Source organism: Macaca mulatta, chromosome 19 (genome assembly GCF_049350105.2).
Source record: "Macaca mulatta isolate MMU2019108-1 chromosome 19, T2T-MMU8v2.0, whole genome shotgun sequence".
NCBI classification, from domain to species: domain Eukaryota; kingdom Metazoa; phylum Chordata; class Mammalia; order Primates; family Cercopithecidae; genus Macaca; species Macaca mulatta.
The window spans coordinates 16,955,834-16,968,427 of NC_133424.1; the positions used below are offsets into that span (position 1 = coordinate 16,955,834).

The 12,594-nt window shown below is 51.5% G+C and overlaps 2 protein-coding genes across 36 annotated transcripts in view; one reads left to right on the plus strand and one right to left on the minus strand.

Annotated features, from left to right (window-relative positions):
• EPS15L1 (epidermal growth factor receptor pathway substrate 15 like 1) overlaps positions 1–5,647 on the minus strand; it is a 121,312-nt gene extending 115,665 nt beyond the window's left edge. For all 31 annotated transcript variants that reach the window (XR_013409145.1, XR_003725111.2, XR_013409144.1 and 28 more), the window contains exon 1: positions 5,590–5,647. Coding sequence is in view for 22 of the 31 variants with exons in the window: in XM_077978158.1 (XP_077834284.1) it covers positions 5,590–5,622 (33 nt within the window). In the remaining 9 variants the exon portion in view is untranslated. The remainder of the gene's footprint in view (positions 1–5,589) is intronic.
• The window catches only part of C19H19orf44 (chromosome 19 C19orf44 homolog), a 95,253-nt gene that overhangs the window by 32,538 nt on the left and 50,121 nt on the right, over positions 1–12,594 (plus strand). For 2 of the 5 annotated variants that reach the window (XR_013409166.1, XM_077978180.1), the window contains exon 1: positions 12,179–12,469. The exons of 2 other annotated variants lie outside the window; for them this stretch is intronic. The gene's annotated coding sequence lies outside the window, so the exon portion shown is untranslated. Of the gene's footprint in view, positions 1–6,824; positions 7,104–12,178; positions 12,470–12,594 lie in introns of those variants that run through there. One more of the 5 variants, XM_077978178.1, reaches the window with a different exon arrangement.

Sequence of the window (12,594 nt, forward strand, 5' to 3'; positions counted from 1 at the left end):
GAGTGACTGGGAGGATGAACCAGGCAATCTAAGACGTCTTCTTTACTCAGTCCTTCCAGCCTGGTGGTGAGATCTTTCCTGACCTCCACATCAGATCAGAACCTGCCCTGCCCTACTCATCTCATGGCATCAATCCCCACTGGATGCAACACACATTGGCTCATTTCTTCACATCTGGACCCCTCTCCACAATGTCAGCCCCGTGAGGCGGCGCTGTCTTCAGATTCACCGTTCCATCCGCTGCCCAGAAAGTGCACGGCAAAAAGAAGATGCCGAATAAATACTCACTGAACAAACAGTGTGATCTACAAAAGGAAGGCACGAGGGCCAGATGTGGTGGCTCACACCTGTAATCCCAGCACTCTGAGAGGCTGAGGCGGGCAGATCACTTGAGGTCAGGAGTTCGAGACCAGCCTGGGCAACATGGTGAAACTCCATTTCTACTAAAAATACAAAAATTAGCTGGGCATGGTGGCGGGTGCCTGTAATCCCAGCTACTCAGGAGGCTGAGACAGGAGAATCGCTTGAATCCGGGAGGCGGAGGTTGCAGTGAGCCAAGACAGCGCCATTGCACTCCAGCCTGGGTGACAAGAGTGAAACTCCATCTCAAAAAAAAAGGGAAGGCACTGAGAGCTCATGCATCACACGGCAGGGTGCTGACACTCTACTGTGACAAAGCAGGTCAAGCGAGTCCACAGTCCCAGTCTGCAGATGAGAAAACTGCGGTACAGAAAGTATTTGCAGGACTGAGGGCAGCGAACGAGTATCTGGGAATCCAAACAAACATCTAAGGACCCAAACATTGAAAAGCTGGCACCACTGCACCTGATAGTGCCTGTTTTTCTTTTCTTTTTTTTTTTTTTTGAAATGGAGTCTCGCTTTGTTGCCCAGATTGGAGTGTGCAGGGGCGCGATCCTGGCTTGCTGCAGTCTCCACCTCCTGGGTTCAAGTGACTCTCCTGCCTCCCGAGTAGCCGGGATTACAGGTGCCCGCCACCACACCCGGCTAATTTTTTGTTTTTTCAGTAGAGACGGAGTTTCACCATGTTGGCCAGGCTGGTCTTGAACTCCTGACCTCAGGTGATCCACTTGCCTCGGTCTCCCAAAGTGCTAGGATTACAGACGTCAGCCACTGCGCCTGGCCCAGAAAGTTGTTTTAAAGTTCAGAATGGGGGTGGAGGGGTCTTGCCCAGTGAGAATCTATTAAGTCAAAAAAAAAAAAAAAAAAAAACAATCAACAACAACCAAAAAAAAAAACAAAAAAAAAAAACAGGCCAGCGCAGGTCAATAAGAGACAGGGAATTCTGGATCTTTCAGAAGTGGATTTTACTCTAAAACTTGGTTCTCATCAATTTAGACTGCATCGCCATTAGCATTCTAGTAAGATAGACTAGCGATTATTTCAGAGGCAGAAAAAAAACAAGGCACAAGAGGATAAGTAAGTGTCCGAGCCACTCAGCATTCATTTCAGACACACTGGCCGGGTGCTGCTCTGGGAGGGTGCCCAGCAGGCCGTCTGGAACAGGAGGGCTCTGCGGCAGGAGGACGTGGATGAGACCTCAGCTCTGGGCCCACCAACTATGAGACTTCAGCAAGTTACTTTATTTCTGTGGGTCTTGGTTTCCTCACTTGTAAAAGGGGAATAAAAACCTCCTAGAATGGTGGCACTTACCAAAATACAGCAAAAGCTCCTGGATGAAGAACGCATGACAAGGGGGAAAGGGGGAAGGTTTAACTCTTTGGGCCCAGGGCAGTCTCTCCTCAACACTGAGCCCAGTACCATGCACTTCCTAGGGACAGCGGCCACAAAAGGGACTGACAGAAGGTACAAGGGAGAGAACTCTCATTCGGGTGGGGCTAAGGGAGGACGCCACAGGGGAGGCCTCAAAGACCGTCCTTCAGGGCAGGCAGCATGCGGCAGGAGCTCACAGTGATGTTCTAGCAACTGGAGCAACACAGCTAAGGATGCCGAGGCTAGAAAGTGTCACCAAGGGCCAGAAGTGCAGGAAAGGGACCCAGCAAGGTTAGGTGGAGTCGATTCAGGGCTTACTAAGCTCATCAAAGCGGACTTTTTTTGAGACAGAGTCTCACCCTGTCTCCCAGGCTGGGGTGCAGTGACGCGATCTCAGCTCACTTCCACCTCCACCTCCTGGTTTCTTTCAAGCGATTCTCGTGCCTCAGCCTCCCAAGTAGCTGGGACTATAGGTGTGTGCCACTATGCCTGACTAACTTTTGTATTTTGGGTACACACAGAGTTTCGCTAGGGTGGTTTCGAACTCCTGGCCTCAAGTGATCTGTCCGCCTCAGCCTCCCAAGGTGCTGAGATTATAGGTGTGAGCCACAGCGCCCAGCTGTAAACTGACTTCTTTTGGAGGAAGGTGAATGGGAGCTGTGAAAGGTTTTTGGAACAGGGGAGTATGTTTTAGAAGATGAATCCCAGTCAGATGCAGTGGCTGATGCCTGTAATTCCAATACTTTGGGAGGCCGAGATAGGACTGCTTGAGGCTAGGGGTTTAAGACCTGCCTAAGCAACATAGCAAGACTTCATCTCTACAAAAAAAATTTTTTAATTAGCTGGGTATGACTGGTGCGCTCCTGTAGCACCAGCTACTTGGGAGGCCAAGGTGGGAGAATTGCTTGAGCCCAGGAGTTTGAGGTTGCAGTGAGCTATGATCCTACTACTGCTCTCCAGCCTGGGGGACAGAGCGAGACCCTGTCTCAAAAAACAAAAAGAAGATGACTCCCACAGTGGCGGGGGATGAAGTGGGAGGGAGAGGGCAAGTAGGAAGTAGGATGGCCCAGCCCACTTTGGGCATGACAAGAAAGTGGCCTATTCCACAGTCCAGCAGGCTGGCAGGGGTGCAGGAGAGCCACCTTCTGGACTCCAGAAGGCAGGTTTGGAGTCCTCTGCACAGAAGTTTCAGGGGAGGGAGCACAGAGATAAGATGCAGGTGGGGAGGCTGAAATTAGGGGACAAGAGGGAGAGACTGAAAGGAGAGAGGATGAAGAGTAAAATCCCATGGGCTCCAGTGTTGCAGGGTTCGAGGAGGATCGGCTGCAGCCACAGGGCACCAGGTTTAAGGACGGAGGGGCCGCTGGTAACCTCGGGGAGTATAAGGAGGGAGAAAATCTGGACGCATTTCCATGGAAGGCTTTTTGGAAAACAGAAGAGAGCTGAGCAGGGGGACAGGGAGAAACACAAATAACTGAGATGCTGATGGGAAAAAAAAAATCACTACTAAAGAGGCAGGAGTGCAGACCTTTCTAATTCATATTGATATTCAGGGTCAGAAAAGAGTATACAAGGAAGGAGATTCTGAGATGATGTCGGGGAGTACAGAGCAGGCTGAAAAAGACGCTGATGGGAAAAGTGCAGACGGGCGTGGGGGTGGAGAAAACACACCCCTCCTCCCCTAGGCTACCCACTGGGTTATCCACTTTGCTCACCTTCACCTGGCCGTCTGCTTGCCAAGTGTGCTCTGTCACCAAAATCCAACCAGATCACAGCCGCCTGCTGCAGGGTGCTTCCCTGTTGCCCCCAATCAAAAATTTTGGAATCATACCCTTGGTTCCCCCAGAGTTATCTGTGAACCCAAGTGATCTCCTAAGCTAGACAGTAAGGGCCTGGGAGGGCCATGCCTCACATCTGGGTCAACAGTAACCCATGGTGTAGATCTTCACTCGAGAGCAGGTGTAGAGAAATGCTGACATTTCCAAATGAAGAAAACCAGGCCAAGCCTTCATTCAACAAATGTATAGGGAAAGGAACAGGAAGAGGCTTAGGAGTCAGTGACCTGGCCGGGCGTAATGGCTCACACCATTTTGGGAGGCCAAGGCGGGTGGATCACTTGAGGTCAGGAATTTGAGACCAGCCTGGCCAACATGGTGAAACCCCGTCTCCACTAAAAAAAATACAAAAATTAGCCGGGTGTGCCTGTAGTCCCAGCTATCAGGAGGCTGAGACAGGAGAATCACTTGAACTTGGGAGGCGGAGGTTGCAGTGGGCTGACATCACACCACTGCACTTCACCCTGGGTGACAGAGCAATACTCCACCTCAAAAAAAAAAAATTTTTTTGGACAGGAAAATTTGGACAGGAAGTTTTAGAAAGATCCATGCCTCCCAAACTGGTAGTGCTTAGAGGTTTCTCATGAAATGATCTTAGGTGATTTTCCCCGACTCCTGCCGTCCCTGCCCGCCCCCTGCTCCCCGCCCCCCACCTCCCCACTACATACTCTAAACTGTAGCACTTAGCTATTAATAACTACTATCTGTAGGACACTTAACAGTTTACAGAGCACTTTCATGTCAGTAACAAGAACTTGCTAATTAATAATCACTGGGTGTTAGCACTGTTAATTTAGTGACAGTGTTGCAAACTGGCTAGCTGTGCACTTCTCTCACCTTGGATCAGCTAACCAGTCATGCAAGCATGCAACTGGCCTGTCAGCTCTCTTCGGGTCTGGAATTCTTACTTGCTGTGGTCTCTACTCCCAAAGGTCCAAATCTGGCATAGGCACTGTTCTAAGTGCTTTTTCACATGCTTAATTTTCACATAATCCCAACACATTTTTATATCTCCATTTTCCAAAGGAAGCAACTGATGGGTGGAAAGGCTAAGAGCTTCAACCAAAGGCACAGAGAAATCGGGGCTGGAGCCAAGATTTGAACACATGATCTGACCCTGTGTCCTCACTCTTAATCACTATGCTGTGCTAGATCATTCTAGCAAAATGCTTATATGGTGCTTTGCACAACACAGGTATTCAGCAAATAAAGGCAGCTGTGATTAGCAGAACACAGGCAGTTTCTAGTTCCCACGAGTGTCACCTCCAGGAGAGCAGCGACCTTGTCTGTCTGGATGAATGCAGCGCTCCCAGCACCTGACCCAACGCACATTTGAGGGATGGATAGAAAATGAATGAATGAAAGTCCCTCCCAAATAGCAGAGCTGCCTACGCATGACTCTTTTTCGCACGTCTGTGTCGCGCTATCGATACTGACCCTTCTTAAGCGCATCAGGCGAATTTGAGGACACAGAGAGGTGCCCAAAGACGTGCGATCTGCGCCCGGTGCAGGGTGCAGGGGTGGTGGAAGCAGCTCCCAAGGGATCAGTCTGAGATCTCGCTGTTGCTGACGGGTCCGGGCTCCGGCGAGGCTCTGCCCTGCACCCAGCAGGGACCCTGCCCGCCCGAGCGCCGGCACCCGCGGGAGACAAAGACTCGCCGGGCCACTGCGCCGACAGAAACGCTCGTTCCCCTCGCCCACCTCTCCGGGATGCAGCCTAGCCCCCCGCGGGTCCCTGGCCTGGGAGCTTCGGCGGCGGCAGGGTCCGGGCCCTGGGCGAAGAGGACACGCGCCGCGCATCTCCTGGCCTCGCTGGTGCCCGCGAGGGTCGCTCGGGCACTGGAGGCCGCGGGCCCCGGCCTGTCACCTTCAGGGCCGCCTGCCCACCCGCCGGCCGCAAACCCTTCAAGCACGAGCCGCCCCCGCCGCCGCCCAGCTGAGTCTCCCCGCGCCTCAGCCTCGCCGCGCCGCTCGCCTCGCGCCCCGCACCCCGGCGCCGCCCCCAGGCCCGCCCGGCCCGTACCTGCTGGGAGAGGGGGATGAGTGGCGCCGCCATCTTCCCGCGGACTCGGGCTCCGAGCGCCGGGGGAACGGGGGCGGGGCCGCTGCCACGCGTGCGCACTGGGACGACGGGAGGGCGGTGCGCACGCAGCCTGTCTCGGGAGGGGGCGGGACCGTAGGCAGGGCCACGCACGCGCAGTCAGGCCGGCAGGGGCAGGGGCGGGGCCGCGCGCCGGCAACTTGATGGGCGGGGCCCGAGGCGTCTCCGTGCAGTGCTCTCTTGCTCGCTGTCCCTGCCCCTGCTTCCAACGTCGTTCAGACTCTCGTACCGCCGGCCGCTGGCCGAGTCGGCCATGCTCTGTCATCCCTCCAGCCCATGCCGAGGCCTGGTTCTCTGTTAGGGAGGCCGTCCCCCTGCCAGTGCGCCTGGGGAGGCGGTTGCCCACCCCGCGGAGCGTCGGGACCGTCACCCTGCCTCGCAAGGCGCCCTGTTCCTAGGATCGCAGTGTGTGTGTTCTAATCTGGGGGACCCGCACCCTGCCCCCCTCACCCTGCCCCGCAAGGCGTCCTGTTCCTAGGATAGCTCTGTGTGTGTGTGTGTGTGTGTGTGTGTGTGTGTGTGTGTGTGTGTGTTGTAGTCTGGGGAACCCGCACCCTGCCCCGCAAGGCGTCCTATTTCTAGAATAGCTGTTGTAGTCTGGGGAACCCGCACCCTGCCCCGCAAGGCGTCCTATTTCTAGAATAGCTGTTTGTGTAATGTTTTATAATCTGGGTCTGCCCGTTAGGGTTTTGACTAAGCTCAGGCGCAGAACTTCACCTCTCTGTGCCGCTGCAGCACCCACAGTGCCAGGTGCCAGGCATGATTCCCCTGCTGCTCTGTGTGTCCTGGCAAGTGGTTGAATTTGCCTCTCTGGGCCCTTAGGCCCCTCTTCTGAAAAGAGAGAATGGTAATACGTGTTTGTTATTGTTACACATCTATGTCCCTCACTGCCCGGCACAGAGCAGCTGGCACCTGATGCTTGCTGTAGTATGGTTATTAGAGGAAAAGCACTATTCTAGAGGACTTTTTCTTTTATTTTACTTTATTTTGTCTCACTCTGTCAACCAGGCTGGAGTGCAGTGGCACGATCTCGGCTCACTGCAACCTCGCCTCTCAGGTTCAAGTGATTCTCATACCTCAGCCTCCTGAGTAGCGGGTATTACAGGCATGCACCACCATGCCCGGCTAATTTTTGTATTTATATTTTTATTTTATTTTTGAGACGGAGTCTTGCTCTGTCGCCCAGGCTGGAGTGCAATGGCGTGATTTCCACTCACTGCAACCTCTGCTTCCCAGGTTCAAGCAATTCTCCTCTCTCAGCCTCCCTAGTAGCTGGGATTACAGGCACCCACCAACATGCTTGGCTAACTTTTGTATTTTTAGTAGAGACGGTTTCACCATGTTGGCCAGGCTGGTCTCAAACTCCTGACCTCAGGTGATCCGCCTGCCTTAGCCTCCCAAAGTGCTGGGATTACAGGTGTGAGCCACTGCGCCTGGCCATATTTTTGTGTTTGTAATAGAGATGGGGTTTCACCATGTTGGCCAGGCTGGTCTTGAACTCCTGACCTCAAGCAGTCTGCCTGCCTCGGCCTTCCAAAGTGCTGGAATTACAGGGCATTTATTTATTCAAATGCTCCAGCCTGGGTGACAGAGCAAGACCCTGTCTCAAAAAATAAAATAAATAAAATAAAGATACATTACCTTCCATTGGCTGTGGGCACCCAGCACATACACCTCCAGGGCCAATTTCTACATACAGAGTGAAGAAGGAAGTCCGATTAGGCAACTTGACCACAGCAGCATGGGGTTTCTTCAGGGAAGATTGGCCTCTCCTTACCAGGCATCCTATGATGGTGGCACAGTGTGTCTGGCCTGGCACCAGTTCCCAGCAAGCAAGGCAGAAGGCCGGCAATCTCAGGGGTGAGGACGCAGCCTTCTGTCCATCTCCTCCTGTCTGGTGTTTCACAAGCAGCTGCTCCAGCATCTTCAATGATTCAGGGTAACTCCTGCCACTCAGATGAGCACTGCATGCTTTATGATTCATTCAACAACCATTCACCTGCCAAACACGTGTTGAGCACTCTACCTTGGGCCAGACCCGTGGCCTAGACACAGGTGAACTAATTGTGCATCAGGTCAACACACTCTGTACCCCCAGTTGACAGTCTAGAGCAGGGAGCTGTCTCATCCTGAAACTGTGTTAGAACCACCCTATAAGGGCTTGTTAAACACAAACTGGGGTTCTTAGGCTAATTGGTAGCTCTAGGTGAGACTTGAGATGTTTACTTCATTTTTTTGTTGTTGTTTGTTTTTGAGACAGAGTCTCGCTATGTCACCCAGGCTGAAGTGCAATGCCATGATCTTGGCTCACTGCAACCTCCGCCTCCCAGGTTCAAGTGATTCTCGTGCCTCAGCCTCCCAAGTAGCTGGAATTACAGGCATGTACCACCATGCCTGGCTAATTTTTGTGTTTTTAGTAGAATGGGGTTTCACCATGTTGGCCAGACTGGTCTCCATCTCCTGACCTCAAGTGATCCACCCGCCTTGGCTTCCCAAAGTGCTGGGATTACAGGCGTGAGCCACTGCGCCTGGCCACGTGATTTGTTAGAAATCTAAACATCGTGGCCAGGCCCGGTGGCTCACGCCTGTAATCCCAGCACCTTGGGAGGCCGGGCAGGCGGATCATGAGGTCAGGATATCAAGACCATCCTGGCTAACACGGTGAAACCCCCTCTCTACTAAAAAATACAAAAAATTAACCGAGCATGGTGGTGGGCACCTGTAGTCCCAGCTATTCGGGAGGCTGAGGCAGAAGAATGGCATGAACCCGGGAGGCGGAGCCTGCAGTGAACCGAGATCAGGTGACAGAGTGAGACTCCATCTCAAAAAAAAAAAAAGAACAATGTATAGCCAATCAACAGCTTAGGTTATTGCATATAAATCCTCAATAAACACTTTAGGAACTGCCACTTCTTTTTCCTTTAAGAACCCACTTGTGGGCCAGGCACAGTGGCTCATACCTGTAACCCCAGCACTTTGGGAGACCAAGGTGGGCAGATCACCTGAGGTCAGAAGTTCCAGACCAGCCTGGCCAACATGGCGAAACCCCATCTCTACTGAAAGTACAAAAATTAGCCAGGCGTGGTGGCAGGCGCCTGTAATCCCAGCTACTCAGGAGGCTGAGGCAGGAAAAGCTTGAACTCAGGTGGCAGAGGTTGCAGTGAACCGAGTTTGCAACACTGCACTCCAGCCTGGGCAACAAGAGTGAGACTCTGTCTCGAAAAATAAATACATAAATAAATAAATAAAATAAAATAAGATGGCCAGGCACAGTAGCTCACACTTGTAATCCCAGCACTTTGGGAGGCTGAGGCAGGTGGATCATTTGAAGACCAGCCTGGCCAACATGGTGAAACCCTGTCTCTACTAAAAATACAAAACAATTAGCTGGGTATGGTGGTGGGTGCCTGTAATCCCAGCTACTCAAGAGGCTGAGGCAGGAGAATCGCTCGAGTCCAGGAGGCAGAGGTTTCAGTGAGCCGAGATCACACAATCCAGCCTGGGCAACAAAAGTGAAACTCTGTCTCAAAAATAAATAAATAAATAAATAAGACACAAACCCACTTGTGGCCAGGTGCAGTGGCTTACACCTGTAATCCCAGCACTTTGGGAGGCCGAGGGGAATTATGAGTTCAGGAGTTGGAGACCAGCCTGGCCAGTATGGTGAAACATCAATATGGTGAAACCCCATCTCTACAAAAAAAAATACAAAAATTGGCCAAGTGTGGTGGTGCATGCCTGTAGTCCCAGTTACTTGGGAGGCTGAGGTCAGAAAATCACTTGAACTCGGGAGGTGGAGGTTGCAGTGAGCTGAGACTGCGCCACTGCATTCCAGCCTGGGTCAAAGAGTGAGACTCTGTCTCAAAACAAAGTCAAAAACAAAAAGAACCCACTTGTAACTTGCTAATCAAAGCATATATTCAGGGCAACTTGAATCTATGTCTCCTGGGCTGCAATCCTCAACCTTGGCCCAAACTCTCTACTTATATTAACTTTGCCTCAGCTTCTTTTGTTACATCAACAGAGTAATGAAGGTTTTTAACTGTCTTGAGTGCTTTATCAGTACGTATTCCATAAGGAAAAGAGAAGTACTTCTAAGTACTTCAGACAGAGGATATTGAATACAGGGGATTGAGCCAAGCTCTGTGGCTCACGCCTATAATCCCAGCCCTTTGGGAGGCTGAGACAGGTGGATTGAGACCAGCCTGGCCAACATGGAGAAACCCCACCTCTACTAAAAATACAAAAATTAACCCAGTGTGGTGGCGGGGGCCTGTAATTACACCTGTAATCCCAGTTTCTCAGGAGGCTGAGGCAGGAGAATTGCTTGAACCTGGGAGGGGAAGGTTGCAGTGAGCTGAGAAATCACCGTTGCACTCCAGCCTAGGTGACAGAGTGAGACTCTGTCTCTAAAAAATAAATAAAGAAAAATAAATGAATACACAAACGAATACAGGGTATAAAAGTGTTGGAAGTACTGGAAGAACAAATATAGTATAAAAGTGTTGGAATACTGGAAAAACAAAAGGGGAAGTAAGTTTACCTAAAGATTCGTAACTATATGAGGCTGCTAGCCCCTCTAGGGCTGAAAGATTAAAGCAGGGGAGGTGGCTGGGCATGGTGGCTCACGCCTGTAATCCCAGCACTTTGGGAGGCCAAGGCGGGTGGATCACCTGAGGTCAGAAGTTCGAGACCAGCCTGGCCAACGTGGTGAAACCCCGTGTCTACTAAGAATACAAAAATTAGTCGTGGTGGTGGGCGCCTGTAATCCCAGCTACTTGGGAGGCTGAGGCATGAGAATCACTTGAACCTGAGAGGCGGAGGTTACAGTGAGCTGAGGTCACGCCATTGCACTCCAGCTTGGATGACAAGAGCGAAGCTCCGTCTCAATAAATAATAAATAAATAAAGCACAGGAGGACCCATAACCCACAATCACTGTGCCTCCAGAAGGAACCCAGATGTGTTCACCCTTGCTAACCACAGTTGCTTCCACCATGATTGCTAAAGTCACAGCTGTTGTTGTCACCACCACCTAAGCCACTGGCAGAAGTCTGAAAAAAATGGTTTCTCCTCTCTTTCTGCCTTCCAACTTTGTTCTGATAAAGCATGATAGGAACGTTGCCAATCGGCAACAGCATCCAGGAAATGTAGCATTCAGGCTTGAAGCGCCAGTATCAGAGAGTCTAGAAGGGTGGTGGCCATAGAAACTCTCCAGCATCATCTTGTAAAAATAACCCACACTTGGCCAGGCGCAGAGGCTCACACCTGTAATTCCAGCACTTTGGAAGACCGAGGCAGGCAGTTCATGAGGTCGGGAATTCGAGACCAGCCTGGCCAACATGGTGAAACCCCATCTCTACTAAAAATACAAAAATTAGCCGGGCGTGGTGGCGGGCACCTGTAATCCCAGCTACTCGAGACGTTGAGGCAGGAGAATCGCTTGAACCTGGGAGGGGGAGGTTGCAGTGAGCCAAGATCGCACCATTGCACTCCAGCCTGGGCAACAAGAGCAAAACTCCATCTCAGAAGAAAAAAAAATTTTAAAAAAAAGGCCAGGAGTGGTGACTCATGCCTGTAATCCCAGCACTTTGGGAGGCCGAGGCAGGCAGATCATGAGGTCAGGAGATCGAGACCATCATGGCTAACATGGTGAAACCCCATCTCTACTAAAAATACAAAAAATTAGCCAGGCATGGCGGTGGGCACCTGTAGTCCCAGCTACTTGAGAGGCTGAGGCAGGAGAGTGGCGTGAACCCGGGAGGCGGAGCTAGCAGTGAGTCAAGATCACGCCACTGCACTCCAGCCTAGGCAACAGAGAGAGACTCCGTCTCAAAAACAAAAACAAACAAACAAAAATCCAAACTTAATCATACACTTTTGAACCCTAAGAATTACGTTGAGTCTTGAAGAAAATGGGACTGTGTGATCTGAGCCATGCAGCATGTAACTACAACTTCTGCTTATAGATTATAGATAAACTCTCCTGTTCTTGCTCTGTAAATTGATTTAAAAAGACTAAATGGCGGCCGGGCGCGGTGGCTCACGCCTGTAATCCCAGCACTTTGGGAGGCCGAGGCGGGCGGATCACAAGGTCAGGAGATCGAGACCACGGTGAAACCCCGTCTCTACTAAAAATACAAAAAAAAAATTAGCCGGGCGCGGCTGTGGGCGCCTGTAGCCCCAGCTACTCGGGAGGCTGAGGCAGGAGAATGGCGTGAACCCGGGAGGCGGAGCTTGCAGTGAGCCGAGATCGCGCCACTGCACTCCAGCCTGGGCGACAGAGCGAGACTCCGTCTCAAAAAAAAAAAAAAAAAAAAAAAAAAAAAAGACTAAATGGCATCAGCATTAAGATCTCCCTTTTAGATTGCTGACCTTTCCTCTATTATAATCTTGCACCTAAATCAGACCAGATAGTGCAAAAGACCCCGTGACTGTTACGTCCTCTATGTGAATGTTAAATACACCCTTCCCAAAAAGACTACTGCCTTGACTAATCAGATTACTGTTTTTTTTTTTTTTTTGAGACGGAGTCTGGCTCTGTCGCCCGGGCTGGAGTGCAGTGGCCGGATCTCAGCTCACTGCAAGCTCCGCCTCCTGGGTTTACGCCATTCTCCTGCCTCAGCCTCCCGAGTAGCTGGGACTACAGGCGCCCGCCGCCTCGCCCGGCTAGTTTTTTGTATTTTTAGTAGAGACGGGGTTTCACCATGTTCGCCAGGATGGTCTCGATCTCCTGACCTAGTGATCCGCCCGTCTCGGCCTCCCAAAGTGCTGGGATTACAGGCTTGAGCCACCGCGCCCGGGCCAGATTACTGTTAACCATGTACTCGCGTTGTGTGAAATATGTGGAAACTCTGTCAAGCTTCCCAAACCTTACCTGTATAAATGATCCCCCAACTTCCTCACTTTGGAGTGCTGATTTCCATTC